The 16,186-nt window shown below is 33.5% G+C and overlaps 1 protein-coding gene across 1 annotated transcript; it reads right to left on the minus strand.

The window, feature by feature from the left end:
• Positions 1-6,966: 6,966 nt before the first annotated feature.
• On the minus strand, positions 6,967-8,932 carry LOC116111771 (autophagy-related protein 8C-like). Its single transcript, XM_031397918.1, has 6 exons — positions 8,740-8,932; positions 8,565-8,609; positions 7,774-7,829; positions 7,638-7,690; positions 7,369-7,487; positions 6,967-7,289 (listed from the first exon to the last, which is right to left on the minus strand). The coding sequence occupies exons 2-6, from the start codon at positions 8,599-8,601 to the stop codon at positions 7,192-7,194; spliced, it is 363 nt and encodes a 120-aa protein (XP_031253778.1). The 5' UTR covers positions 8,602-8,609; positions 8,740-8,932; the 3' UTR covers positions 6,967-7,191.
• Positions 8,933-16,186: the final 7,254 nt, after the last annotated feature.

A 16,186-nucleotide genomic window follows, 5' to 3' on the forward strand; every position in this document is an offset into this window, starting at 1 on the left:
CCCTCTGTAGCCTGAGCGGTTAGTCATTATGGGCGGTGGGCTTTTCCTTTGACCTATAACTTTCAAAAGTGGAGCTCGACACCTATTATGAAGCTGGAAAAGTTCATTTCTTAATATATTTTATTTCAAAATTTTAAAGTTAAATTATTTTTCTTATGGTACCCCATAAATTTAAAAAATGTCCTTCATTCCATTTCTTTTATTTTAAAAGAGTTAACATTTCACTTTCTTCACTTATATTATATACCTATCATTATTCATAAAACAAAACTTTAGATAACAATAGAGTGTCAAAAGCATTTATAGAAAATAGGAAATTAAAGTTAATTTTATTAATTAAAGTAAGGATAAATTTGCTATTATAAAATTTATTAAAAATTGAGACTTTTTTAATCCATTAGTAGAGTACCAATAATTTCGCTCTTTTTTTTTAGTCTAGGCCCAAATTCAAGAAAAAAAAAAGCCTAGTTTGTACGATCAAGACGCGTCAAGCTTTAGGCTCATATTTGATTGATATAACGAGGTAATTAGATAAATATTTATAAATAAAATAAAGATATGTTGACAAAAAATTCTCATAAACATTAACGTGAAAATTCGTAATTGGTCAGTTTACATTTAATTAGGCGAAACTCATTACAAGCTGACACATTACGTTTATGAGAGAAAGTTAGTGAAAAAAGTTTATAAGTGTAGTATTACTATTATAAATAAACTCATCATTCTATTAATATTAATAGCTCACTAAGAACAGGGGTTTTTATTATTTGTGAAATTCTGGGGGGCTTTTGTATTTGATTAAACCTTGCAGGGTCGAAGAAAACCCCTGAACAAAATAAAGATTATGTATGAAATTCTCTCTTTTCCGGTGAGTGCAGTTTACACGGATTCTCTCTTCAATGAGATTATCAGATTTTCTTGGGTCATTCTCCATGAGAAAAGAAAAAATATCGTGTCAATATGATTTGGTTAGTACCAAACCCCTTCTTTCCTTTCATTTGTAATGGATTGTTCACTGTTGGCTGCCTAATCAGTCAGAAGAAGCTGGCATATGGCATGGCCACCATATCAAACTATATTACTGAGCTGAGTTGAGGAAAAGTTTTACAACTTGGCGTGGCCTCAAAAAATCTGATATTATTCCTGCATCCTCGTCTACACATTCTTCAAATAAGGCTTGGGGTTTCTTTTTCTCTGTTTGCAAGAATGGCCAATTTAGTCCAGTTTCGACACAACGTAATCAATAAGAGGGAGCTGGCTTGGCTAGAGAGACCACAGATCAAACCAATCCACAAACCCTGTACCAAATAAAACATTCAATATCAGTAACTGAAAGAATGAGAAATGAAGAAGTTCTGAACAAAATACTTTAAATCTGGTCTCACTTTAGCATAAAGTTTTAACTTAAATCCAAGAAGTACTGCAATTGGCATGCCAATGAAATAGAATGTTGCTAAGTTTGCCCACACAGCCAAGTGTTGCCAACCACATCCTCTTGCCACACCTACACCATAAATTCTATTGCATTGACGATTGAAATATTTATATGTTTGGAACCTTGCATATTTTTGTAGAAAAATTGGATGATACAAACCAGATAAGACACCTTGCACAGAATCAAAGGTTATCGAGATTGCAAGAAGGGGCGTCAAAGAGGCGAATTGCTTTATGATTTCGGTGCTGTCACTGAAGAAGCTAGCCCAGATATTATGACCGAAAGCTAAAGCAAGAACAACTATAAGAGCGAGGAAGACAGAGAGCTTAAGAGTCACAGCCATGGCATTCTTAGCTCGACTGACATTTCCTGCTCCCAATTCATTTGACACCCTTGTGCTGTCACAAAAATATAAGTCTCGTTTCTCTTAGATTTCTAAAAGACAATGCGCTAGAAATTTTTTATTTTCTATCAACTAACCTTGCTGCGGCACTAAGACCATAGGTAATCATGTAGGCAATAGTTTCTGTATTCACACTGAAGATCATAAAAACCAGAAAATTAAAAAAGCAATCACAACCCACAAAAGAGACAGGAAATATGAATGTAGAGATGGCACAACCGTATTTCACAATGGCAGCTTGAAGGGTTGGGAATGTAAAGCTGGCCCCCGAAACGTTACCGAGGATCATGTATTCCTTGGTTATGATTCTCTCAAGTATGATGCAAGAACCTGTAACAATGACAAGATGACCATCCAATTTTATGCAAAGGATTCAAACGGAAAATGCATAGATGCTTGCGAGGTGAAGAAGTGTGGATTTCGTTTGTTGCGTTCTCAAGACAGAGAGAATCCAGTAGAAGACGAACTACGACCGAAGAGACTGAAACTCTCAGATTGTTCGTGAGATATGTCGTGAATTTTGTGATTTTTAATCTATTTTTTCGTAATATTAGAATTGATTGGAAAATAAAAAAATGAAAACGCTTTTGACATATTTTGCTGAAAATAGTATTTGAAAAGGTGAAAAATAAAAACTCTTTCAACAGTTTGACCGAATTTTTTTTAATTATAGTTTGTATTAATTTTAATAGTTAAATAATTAATAATATTCATTAATTATTCAATTACATTATTTTTATACTGAATTTTACCTTTATTCTTTTTTTTTAATACTTAATTTATATAAAAAAATAAATATTCATTATCATTAAATATTTGTATTAAATTTTATTTTAATTTGTTTTATTAATATTTAATCTAAAATTACTAGAATGATTTTTGTTTTCCTAGGTCTTAATCCCATCTAACCTTTATAAAATAGATCTTACAGCTATGATTGGTTTATTATTTTGAATAGTATTTTTGAAAAAGTTGAGTTGGATTGTTATTATAAGATAGGATTTAAAAATTAACAAAAACATTTTTTAGGTTTGTTAATTTAGTTAAACACTCCCTATAATAAAACATTAGAAATTAACAAAAATATTCTCACTCACCCATTAAATGTCGGCCACCACCATTGAAGGGTAGTCAGAAGTCATCGTAATGGAGCATGACCGGGTGAATCTGGCAAGTCGTGCGTCGATATAGCCTTTTTCGACCAGATCCACCATAGATATGGCCACATCTAGTCATTAACGTCGGTCATATCTCGGCTGTCGTTGATGATCAGATGTGACCAAAGATCTAGTTGTCAACAACAAGATCTTTGGTTGTCGATCAGCCAAATCCAGTCGATCATGCACCATTACACTGACTTTCGGCCACCCTTCGGCGGTGGTAGCCGACTGTCGACATTCAATGGGTGGGTGGGGGTGTTTTTGTTAATTTTTAATGTTTTATTATAGAGGATGCTTAACTAAATTAACAAACCTAAAGAGTTTAAAAATGGTTGAATAGAATATGATTGAATTTTGAGAATAGGGAGACAAATATGAATTTTGGGTAGATAGGAATATGACAGGTTTCCCCTATCCTATTACTATCATTTCCAAAATACATATTTGTTTACCTATTCTGAAAATACTATTACATTTTATTTATTTTTTTAAAACCCCTAAGTTTGTTAATTTAACTAAGCACCCCCCAAAAAAGTTTAAAAATTAACAAAAACACCCCCACCAACCCACCCACATTTGCCAGATTCTGGCCACCACTATTAGAAGGTAGCCGGAATCTAGAATAATGACGCACTATCAATTGGATCTGGTTGGTAGTATGTCGATATAATTTTTTTTAGCTAGATCCACAATAGATCTGGTCGGAAAAGGTCGGATCTACGGTCAAAGATCTGACGTTGACAATTAGATCTTTGGCTATAACTAGTCGTCAACGACGACCATATCTTTGGCCATCATTGACGACCAAACGTGGCCAGATATGACCGTCAATGGTCAGATCTAGTCGTAGATTTGACATTTTCTGGCTAGATCCATGGTGGATCTGACTGGAAAAAGTCATCTAAATGCACGACCGACCAGATCCAGCCGATCATGCATCGATACAACGACTCCGACTACCCTCCGACAATGGTGGCTGGTTGCCAATATTTAATGGATAGGTGAGAGTATTTTTATAATTTTTAATATTTTTATTACAGGCATGTTTAATAAATTAACAAATTTAGAGAGTGTTTTTATTAATTTTTAAAACTTACCCGTTATTACCATGCAACTCTTACTTTTTCAAAAATATTATCCAATAAAATAAACGCATTAATATTTAATTCAAACCCTTCTTCTCCGGTCTCCCCTCCCCCATTCCTTTCTGTCACTTCCAAAATGGCAAACCAAAACCCAGATAAACCAAACCGACGGCAATGTGTACACAAAACCCCGTCTCTTTCTCTTCACTTCCAAAATCTAGATCTAACAAATCAAACCTTCAACATAAAGATAAATTTGGCCGCTTGTTTCTGCCATTGTGTTTGATTCTCCGGCCACTATCTTCTCCCACCACAACACTATAACCACAACTTCATGAACAAATAACCGTTTACTGATTCTAACGAAACAACTTTAAATGCAATTTTATGTACCCTTGAATGAGATCTCATTAATTTAGCTTAAAAAGCGAATCCAAATACAATGATTTTGATGAAATAAAATGATTTCAGAGTAAAATACATGTGAGTTGCTTCTTTAGGAGAGAGAGGAGACATTCTCTGCATTTTTGTGTCAACTGAGAGGAGGGAGACTGAATTTAAATGGTAAATTTTTTTCGTTTTTTCCTGATTTTCAGGACATAAGAGTAGAAAATGTATGCCATATATATATATATATATAAAATGTTAGTTCTTGTATTCCAGTGCCTAATCATTGAAGTTCAGACAGATATGTGGTGCAATGATCAATCGAAAGATATGTCAAATCTTTTATATGCCTATTTTATGTGTAATGGATCAATAAATTATATAATGATAACCATTTTGGATGGGTAGTTGAGTGGACATTAGAAATTTTTAGATGCGTTATTTAAAAGATTTGAAAAAGATTTGAAATTCGATTCCTTTTAATTGTTATTAAGGATAATCATTAGAAAGTTTATCCGATCGTTAATCATTAACTTTGAACCCCAAAAGATTAGTCGAGTTGTTAACTTCAAAGCCTGGGAGAGGCATTACGTTATTCAAATCAAATGAGTGTTATTCTTTGACCCACTAGTTTTCACAATAATTGTTGAGAAAATGATGCTTTGATAGCCTGCCTGCCAGGCTTATGAGTAAAGAGCATCATTCTTATCTTGCAACATTCAGGCATTTTTACCAATATATGCTAACTTGGGTCCCTCTTGCTGGTTTCTCTTTTTGGTTTAAGCCAAGGATCCCCACAGAAGTTGAATAAGGAGACACAATATGACAAGCTTATCAGGAATACATATTCTGTCCGCTAACCACTTAGGTTTGACTGATCAACATATACACACCAACTAACCACTTAGGTTTGGTTGGATGGTAAGACTCCGGATGATTCAAAGGTCTTATGTTCGAGTCTCACAAAGTGATCATCTAAGAATTTTTAATAGATCCCGATGTTTAGTTGAGGTATGTGCAAGTTTGAGACTCCAACACTTTGATAAAAAAAAAAATTACATGTACACACCAACTTTTTCCCAACTTATCATCATTATCTTATAATTGTTACTTCATGTACAAGTTGATATAAAATACTAACCTAACTTTGGGAGGGCTATAAATAGGTATGCAAAGTTCCCATTGGTTGCTTCTTGACCACTTTTTTCTTTTTAAATCCTTCTTCTTTTGTTGTGGCAATACCTGAATAGAATTCATGTCTTTACCTATTTCCACTATGTATGCAAATCCAACAAAATCCCAAAACACAAATCAAGGGTTTGCTTAATTTATCAGAGTATTTTATTTACAAAGACATTATGCTGAGTGAACTGAATAAGTCTACACAATTAGAATAATAATATATTCAATTTGGGTTGAATGATTCTCTTGTATTCACCAACATATCTAAAGGGCAGTTTTATAAAAATAATTGATAGATACCAAACAAAGTTTGCTTCAGAAGATGGTAACAAGTGAGTTGGCAAATTCCTTTAAAAAAAGTTTAGTAAAATGGTGGGTTAAAGACAGCCTATCTACAACTGGTCTTTTCTTTATTAAAAGCTTTTATCAAAACTTATTATAGGTCCTTGAGAACTCTATCATTGTTCCTCCAGACTTCTCTATCATATTTCTCAAGTTTAGCTCTAACTACTCATAACTAAGGTACTTTCTTCTCTCTCTCTCTCTCTCTTGATCTGCCTGTTTATTGTCTCTAATCTTGTAATTTTTTCACATGCTGAGAGATCTTAACACCCTTTTAATGTTTTTACTATTTAGATCTTATGCCTAGCCTCGATTTGATCTATATAGAGAGTGGGATCTTTGATATCTACTTTGGAACTTGATTGTTTTTGTTGTTTGGGTTATAGGTGGAAGGCAGTATGGCTACTGAAGCACCAAGCTGGGCAGATCAATGGGGAGCCGGCGGCATCGGTGCCATTGAAGAAGATGACACTACAGCCAAGAAAGAAAGCAATAACAAGAAGGCTAATACAAAAGGAGGATTCAACAAAGCCAAAGCAATGTTCTCCAATGGGATCAAATGGGTAAAGCATAGATGCCAGAAGAAAAGCATTGCTAAATGAATATGACCTGTATTTTATTGTATTCAGGAACAACATTTTGAGATCACTTGTATTCTTCTTTGTTAAATTCCTAAGCAGCCTGTTTGATAGAATTTGCAAGCTGAATATCCTTCTCAAATTACCACAATTTTTCAACTTGATGGAGGGTGCTTCATGTCAACTTTTACTCCCAACAAATAAAAATACAGAAAATTCATGGGGATCCAAAATAAATGCTAGATATCAACTTGCTGGGATTACCACAAATGGAGGATTCATTGGTCTGAGTAAGGTAAAATGCTTTCTACCGTGCAAGGTAGTGCGAAAATACTCACAAATTAAAGATAACCAGCTCACAGGCAAATTATTAAAAGCTCAACAAGATAATCGATGATAGGAGAAAAACTGATAATTATAAAACGATTCCATCCATTTAATCTCAATCTGAAATGAGACTATTTGAAAAGAAAACTACTAACATGATATAACGTGCATAAAATCCGAATCCGAATAACAGAAATCATCATTGACATGAAGATCAGAGTTTTGACGTCAAAGGACCAGCTGAGAATATACAGCTTTTAAATTATATTCACATGGCTTGCTGCCATTGATTTTAGTCAGAGCAACCAAACGTGTTCTCTCCACTATAAGTCATGTAAAGAAAGCCATCTTCATCCTTGTTCTCCTCATAAATTGCAGAAATCAAAGCAGCTGTAACAGCAGAAGAAACATCAGTAAAATAAACTGTAATATGTATACAAAAATTACACTTAAAAAGACCATCACTTACCAGTAGGAGGAAGCGTGTTGTTGACAAAGACAAATATAGCCTTTTCTGCACTAAGCTTGATCCTTTTCCGGACAACATAAACAAATTGTCCAACAGACAAATCAGCCGGTACAAGGTATCTGCATTCATAGAAAAGATGATGATTAGAATTGAGAAATTAAGAAAAAAAAAAAAAAGAATTAATTTATTTTTGCGAGTGGACTACAAATAAATTTCATCAAAGTAAAACATATGAAGTTAATGATGGAAAGAGCAAATATGGAACTAACTTTTTCTTATCAATGTCAGGAACATCACTCCTTTCAGCCTTCTCCACAATCACCTATATAAAAAGCAGTTGATTAGAACAGAGGTACATCAATAAATTCATGGAAGAGGTCACAAATTTTTAACAGAAGTTCTTACAGGAATCCTATCGGGATACTTCTCTCTTATGCGAGCAGATTCAGCTAATCTTCTCTCTGAGACATATGTCGAAACAAACTTAGAAAAAAAAAAGAAAAATCAAGTAAACAAAAAATAAATTGACAATTCAAAGCTTCACCAAAAGGGAAGATGACTTCCCATAAAACATCCTTTGCAGACACAATAACTTCCTATTTAAGAGCCAGCAACCTTATTTTGAGCTCATACTCGGTACCATGCATTCAGCTTTCACAAAGATGATAAAAAAATTTCATCTTATAATCCAGAATCCCTTTGGCATATGCACCAGGCAATGATGATCAAAATTGATTTGGTGCAAACGATGATCATATAATTGATTAAACCAAGCAGCTTAGCCCAAGAGACCATTCACATATCACTACCCACTACTAAATCATATAAACCACATCCCCCATCCAAAAACCCACTAAACAAACTCCATCTTATAATCAAATTAATCATAAACCATTCCAAATTTCACATAATTCAACATACAAAAACTCCATCGTATAATCAAATTAATCATAAACCAGTCCAAATTTCACATAATTCAACATACAAAAACTCCACCGTTTAATCAAATTAATCATAAACCATTCCAAATTTCACATAATTCAACATACACAATATAAAATTCTAAATTTATCTTAAAAATTCAATCCAAAATCAACCTAGATAAATATTTCCCAACACCAACCAAACATACAACAAATATCAACAATTTAATCATCAAAATCGTTTCCTTTTAAAGAAAAAATTAAAGAACGAACCCAAGGGATGCTCAAGCTTGAACAAACTTTTGGCCATGGCTCGTCCTGCGAGTTTAAAACATCGAAACATCACAAACAAGAAAACCCCAGAACCAAAAAACCATCTTTATTCAACATAATGAATAATCGAGAACAACAAAAACAAAGTGCTCAAGAAAGCAACAAATAAACATACCCAACACGACACGAGAAGTGAATCGGAGAAAATAATTAGGGTTTCAAGGAATTTGATTGATTTATCGTAAGGGTGTCAAAATCAGAGAGAATTGTTGAAGTTTTATTAATGGGTATTAGGGATTTTTTTATACATGTTTAGGGTTTTCTTCTTTGTTCCCAACACGAAACCTAACAACTAAAAACTGGATTCGGATTACAACCCTTACAAGAAATCTTGCTGATTTCGTGTCAGCAGTTTGTTCGTCCGATGTCGTTTTGCCAAATTGGGCTGGGCTTCGTTTGGGTTGGACTCTAATAAATCCGGCCTATTCTATTCCATTTAAGTGGCCCAGGGTGCTTCATCTTCAGGCCCAAGAATATTATTATCAGAGAAGTGATTTTTAGCCCCCCTCAATTTAATGACAATATTACATTTACATCCCAATCTCACAAACTTTCTTTCACAACTTTGACGTAACAGTTCACAATTGCTTTTTGATGAATTTTCCTACCTAACCACAAAATTGGAAGAAATAAGTAGAGAATCCATCTAGACTAGGGGCCTTGCCATTTTCACGCTTAGTTAGGAAAGAAGTTGTCCTCATAACGCCCTAGGAAAGAGACCTAGCTCTAGCTAGCTAGCTCTTTTCTTTCTCCCTTTGCCTCCAACCGCTCGATGTAATAGCTTGCTTCGGGATATTTCTTTGTTTGAGGAAAATATATGACTAAATTTGTGGAGAAAGTGATCACACAACGGGATGAATTTGAATATGAAGAAGAAAAAATAAGTTTCAATTTTGAAATTGGGAAAGAAAGGGGTATAAACAAAAAAACCCTAATTAAGAAATTAGAGAAAAGTGATAAACACAAAACCCTAATTAAGTTTGAAATTTGGAAAAAAAGCGTACAAACAAAAACCCCAATTTAACCTAATTAAACAGAGATATTTTCGATATTAGTATGGTTTAAAGAGATTTTTTTTTTTTTTAAATATAATAGATATGTATTTAATAATGGGAGATATTTGGATTTGGAGGGAGAGAAACAATAGGGTGTTTGGAGAGAAGTGTAAAGATGTGCTAACCATCCATAATATCATTAGGTTAGTGGTGAGGCATAGGGCCATGGAGTTGAGGAAAATGAAGAGGACCACGGCAAATAGAAGCCTTGTCCAAATTTGGGGGTTACCGGTGCCTATTTTTTATAAGTGATCACTTTGGGTTTTGTGGTATTGGTGGTGGTGGGGTTTTAGGACAATCTTGTTATTGAGGCTTTTTGTAGAGCACATGGAGGACAATGAGAGTAAGAGGTTTTTTTTTTGTTTTTTTTTTAATTTTAATTTTTATTTTTGAGAGTTGGGTTGGTCAAAGGCAGGCCTTAGGGGAGGGGTGGAAGTTGGTGGAAGGTAGGCGTCAAGGCGACTGTCGTTTTGATGGTGCAGGTGCGCATAGTGCTGGGTGTCCCAGTATGCACGCACGTTTGCAACAGAGGCATATCATGTGGTTTTTTTTTTTTTTTTTTTTGATTCTTTGGCCGTTTTTTCAGTTATTTCTGATTTTTTGAATGTTCCTCCAACCCAAGGCATATATATATATATTTGCTCGATGCCTTGGGCTACTGGTGTTGCTGGTAGAGTCTGCCATTTTTGTTCGAGGAGAGGTGTTTTTTTGGTTTTTGTCACCTTTTTGGGCATTGTCTTCTATATTTCTTGGTTTTTTTTTTTTTTTCCCCCTAACCTAGGGCATGTCCCGAGGTAGAAAGAGATTTTTGTGTCAATACATCGTCTTGTATAAGCTATTTTTTTGGAGTCTTCTATAAGCCTTTTTTTTTTTTTTTCCCTAACCCAAGGGTTTGTTCTAAGATAGGTTGGCCGCTTTTGATAGGCTTTTTGTGCATTCTTTTTCTCTTTTCTAATGAAAGTTTACTTACAAAAAAAATAAAATGATGGGAAATATTGATCAATTTGATCGGGGCTAAAAACCACCATTTCACTTTTAAATAGAAAATTTGAATTAAGGTAACAACAAATTAACTATTCCCTAATTCTTAATTCAAAATTTTCTCCAAAATGATTCTCTTATAATAAATCAGATTCAGCATAATTTTCTTACAAAAGATGCATCATTTAAGTTTTAATAAACTTAATGTTGAGATACTTTTGCTTTTGGTAAAATATTTTACAAAATTATTTAAAGAATATTAATACAACTATTATATGGAATATGAATCCTCTCAGGAATTAGTTATGTCATGTATTACCTATAAATATTTTTTCTGGTTTTATTAGATCTTTCTTTGTAAGATTGCACAAAGTAATTATTTAAATTAGAGTTCAACTATTTTATCGAATACAAATCCTAAGTACATAAATATAATATCTCATAAATATTTTTGACTTGTTTTTATTAAATCTCTGAATGTAAGGGTGTACAAATTATTTAAAGAATCAAACAACTATATATTTTAAAAGAATATGAATACTAATAGGAATAAAAAATATTTCATAAAAGGGTAAGAATCAAATTAAATGATATGAGAGAAAAGAAAGGGTTATATTGAATATGTTCCTGAAATGAAATTGCAATTGCTGGTAAAAGAATACAAAAATGGAAAATGAGTATATGATCGTGCAGTGTATATATCTCTTGCTGATCATCCGGTCCACCTGAGAGGAGACAATTACCAGTCTCTTGACCACCACCACGTCCACTGTAGTGCCCCCCCATTACCTAACTCCATTAATGACCACCCCACCTTCACTCTACCCTCTTCTTCTTCCTCTTCCTCTTCATTTACATTCACAAAACTCTCTCTCTCTCTTTAATTGCATACACGAATGTGGACCATTGTTACTCAACCAAGATTAAGGAGGTGTATTATTACGATGTTATTATTAACTTTGGCACAAGTACGAGAAATATTAATACGTAGCAGCAGCTTGCTGCAAATTTTTCAGAGGGTGGCCAGGCCATCAGCTCGTGAAGATATTAATGTAATAACTGCATGTCTTCAATTATATACATTTTATACGCAAAAGAATCACAATAAAGAAATGGCTAGAGCTATGGATATTAATTTTATTCATGCCCAAATGATGATAGCTGGGTTCGCCCACCTATCCGCTTCTTTTACGTACGTAAAGCTTCTTTAAAGCCATTAACTTTCTTCATAAAGTTAGGTTGCATGCATGTTCTTATAGAAACACTACCCCACTTACCCTGACTCGTGAATAACCTATCTAGGGTTTTCAAATGTTATGTTAGCTATCTTAAAGAAGATGAGTATATACAAGGATTTTCACAGAATCCTGAAAAACTGCTTGTTTTTGGCTGTAAGTTGCAAGGAATATTGATACAAAATGTTAATTCACGTGGGGAGAGAGACATTTCGATAGTATTATAGCTTTTGTTAGGACTTTTTTTTTTTTTTTTTTTTGGTGACCCTAGTGTTTTGGGTTTTGCTTACGTGTGCTCGATTAATCCTTAAAGTCTATTGAACACTTTACAAGTCCAATAGATCAGGTAAGTCATAAATGCGGTAGATGACTGCTTGATCAACTAATCCCTGAGGATTCATTGAACATCTTATAAGTCCAATAGGTTAGGTAAGTCTCAAATCTGGTATGAGATCACTTGGTGGGACTCGAATAGATAAGACCTCTGGATAATCTAAAGTCTTACCATCCGGCCACAATCAAGCGGTTTTTTGTTAGGACTTTCAAAAATAATCCAAGAATTTTCCAAACTCAAAAGTTTTTTTTGAACCCTACAATCATTGAAGTGTCGTTGGTGGTCATTTTAATAATAAATTAGTCTTTTTTAATATATAAATTTTGATACTTACTGAATAAGTAAAGGAAACCAACCAAATAAGTATAAACACGAGTTTGAAACTAGAATCCATTCAAAACCCTAAAAACAACAATGGTTGAGAAGTGATTACAAACCTAACCAATGGACAAACTGTTATGAATTGTTGCTTCTTAATATTCAAACTTGCTACTTTTGAATAAGTAATGGAAAAACCAGTCAAGTATATACACAATTAATTTTGAATTCCAAAACATTGATTCTATTCTATCCGCAATAAATTGAACACCATTTAATTAAACACTCCTGCAAAATCCCATTTTGTCAAGAGGCGAGGGCAGTGATGAGCCAGAACCAGAAGAGCTGAAATAGAAGATCAATGTGTTTAGTTGGGTTGAAGATCAGACTAGAAGTTCAATTAATATATATATTGATTTTGATACAAAGCTATGTAGCTAGATGCTGCAACTTTAATTAAATAGGGGAACATGGTTCAAACATTCAATCTGAGAAGAACGTGGGTTTTCTGACAGTCGTGAACAAGAATTGACTGTGCATCTAACGTTATGGGGGAAGACTGATTGGGAGGAGCCGAGGAGGCCAGGCCAGGCCAGGCCACTCTTTGCAACATATTGTTGTAGGCCATGCATATTTATTTATTTATAGAAGAATTACTCGGCCCCCATTAATTCTGATCGCCTTCCTCCCACACACATCTTTAATTGCCTACTAAAACTTCTTTTCAATGTTATGCCAGCCTGAGATTTGATCAATATATTGTCCTGGACCATCTCCTTCAGATATCATATGTAATTGTGCATGCACTGCACATTCACCTCCATCAATGTTTCAGTGTATCAAACATTTAATTAGGCTAGGGTTGTTGGAGTTGTTAACCACTTCAACAATGAGGGGCCACATAAACGTATTTGGTGAAGAGTCGTTGAAGAATTTCTCTAAGTAATTAATTCTTAATTAGGTTTGGGCTTAGGAACAAGGATCTTTGTAATATTAGGTTTTACTCTTTAAATCTAGTATATAAACTTATTTTTCTCTTGTATGAATGTGATAGTAAATCATTGGATAAATTATATTCATTATAATAAGAATAGTGGGACAATATTACAATAATATTGACTCTGTTAAATGTAGCATATTAATTGGGTGAACTAGGATAAATCACATGTATTTTTCTATCTCTTTACTTATATGTGTTTACTGTTTTAATTTCATATTATTATAGATTGTTTCGACCACATTATGAGCAATTATGCATATATAACCAATCTAATCCGTTTATGATTTGCCCTTTCTAACTGGAGAAACCCCGTAGTTGATTTTGACAATTGACCAGCTTGAAAAGCATGCACTACTTAGTGCAGGTAATTAGCTCGTAATTGACGCTCTTAATTGGTTGATGAAAGAGCTAGGTTGAGTTAAGCCCTTGTGTCAGTGTGAAATGACAAGATAACAATTAAAATATTCAATTAATCCTTTAATCCTAACTTAAGGAAAGAAATTTACACCGACAATCCTATCCTTCACAAGAGAGCGACAAGATTGATAATACAAGAATATAATTACACCACAAAAAGATATGATATTTATATAATTTGATATATCCTGTCTATATTCATAGATGTAAAAAATCTATTATAATTTCATGAATACGATATACAAGAATACATAATACCATAAATCCAATATATAATTAATAAAGTGAAAATAATCATAGTTTTTAACCACGTTCAACCCAGCATCTCGAGCAGAAACGATCACAGTTTTTAAGACATTCTACTCATGATATTTAATAAACATTCTATCAAATACTCAGTGTTCTCACAATCTTTCATTAACTTGAATTAATTCTCTTTTGTATTTATAGATTGTATATTTAGAGAGTTGAAAATCATGATCGGTGCATGATATATTAACTAATTGGAGTTGATTGTGTAGTTAGGAAGTCATCAACTTTTTGAAACCGACTTTACAAACAAAAACTTTGATTGAAAAGAAAAGAAATAAACCAAAATGAATGACACATGACATGATGGCAGTCTCATCTCTTAGAGATTATGGATTTTGAAAGCAATTGAAATTCACAGGACATCAACTTGAAAGTAGCTATAGCTAGAAGATAGTTATAGTAGAAATTCAACTAGACAGAAACCTAAAATTAAGTGCACCAACCGGGGACATCTTTTTCTAAAGCTTTTTTGAAATTCAAATGCTGGTGGCACCATACCAACATTAACATTATTATTGTCTTCAACTCCAACCCCTCATAAATACAAATTGAAAGCTCAAGAGGGTTGCCTGCCGCTGTGAACTTTTTCCATTGTCTCCAACTTTATATTTAATATGTCCACCTCTTTTTTGTTGTTGGGTTGGTGGCTAATTCAATGCTAGCATCTTCATCTTCGAGGCCACACACCCCCCATTTCATTTGATGCCCCCCTTCTCCCCCTCCCTCATTAAAATCTCAAGAATCTCACAGGACAACAAACAACAACACACTTATTCTCATCCCTTCTTCTACCTCCTCTCTCCCTTCCCTTCTTCTTCTATTATCATTCATGCCAAGCTCTCTCTTTTTACTCCTCAATAAGGTATTTCACAATTCCTTCATCTTTGTGTTTCATTTATATTATCTTTTATCAATTTGTTTCAGTTTACGCATTACGTTATAAAATAAATAAAAGTACGAGATATTGGTACGGTTCAACCTAAGAGCGGTGCTCAAAAGCTTTGAACATTGTTATTTGATTGAGCCGTGCCAATATCACGTACAATCCACTCTTAAAGATTAGTGCCCTGCTATGAGTAGCTGGATCAACTTCCCAGCACCACCTTTCAAAGGGTAAGAATAATATCATAAATATTATTTTGTTTTCATATGTTAAATATATTTCTGTTTCAGGGTTTCGAAAATCGAAAGGTCTCAAGAGTAATTTTGAGTTGCATACAGGATGAATTTAAGCAGTTTATTATTATTATTCTTTATATTAATTTGTTGCCTATACGTAAAACTTCCCCACCTTTTTTTTTTATTTAAACAAAAGTGGTAGTTGACAAGATTCGATATTCTTGTTCTAATAATTGAATAAGCTGGTCATTCAATTAAAAGACACAAACCAAACACTATTTTTACCACTAATTGTGTCTACATTAATTTATTATTCTAAACATCTTTCTGGGGAATGATATATTATCATTCATGATAATTAAATAAATTTAATTTAGTATTCCGATGAAACCTATTGATGTAGAAAATCGCGCACACCATTGACAATGTTAGAATCACATAAGATGTGTGCGTAATTAATCCTGATGGATCATATCATGTACCTCTGGGTTGGTGTGATTTTCTACGTCAACAAAACCTATATATATATATATATATATATATATGTATGTACCAACTGATTATGAATATATATACCAATTTGAGATAATTTAATCAGGAATGAAAGTTCAAATGACTGGCAAACTTCACCTCCTTTTATTATGAATATATATACCAACTTTACGGTCCCTCCTGATTCCAATCTTTTAACTTTGACACCCTCTTTCTTGGGAAAAATGCAGAAACTTTCAAACTCAGATAACAGGAATATATAAGAGAATAAAGCTATATGTAGAGATTGTAATTTAGAT

The sequence above is a fragment of the Pistacia vera genome, unplaced genomic scaffold (genome assembly GCF_008641045.1).
Source record: "Pistacia vera cultivar Batoury unplaced genomic scaffold, PisVer_v2 Contig65, whole genome shotgun sequence".
Classification (NCBI taxonomy): Eukaryota; Viridiplantae; Streptophyta; class Magnoliopsida; order Sapindales; family Anacardiaceae; genus Pistacia; species Pistacia vera.

Bases quoted from the DNA above. Each gene is read 5' to 3' on its own strand.
- LOC116111771 (XM_031397918.1), bottom strand. From the start codon at position 8,601: ATGGCCAAAAGTTTGTTCAAGCTTGAGCATCCCTTGG. The intron at 7,830-8,564 runs GTTCGTTCTTTA...CATATGTCTCAG, and splicing joins CAAGCTTGAGCATCCCTTGG to AGAGAAGATTAGCTGAATCT. The intron at 7,691-7,773 runs GTAAGAACTTCT...CTTTTTATATAG, and splicing joins AGTATCCCGATAGGATTCCT to GTGATTGTGGAGAAGGCTGA.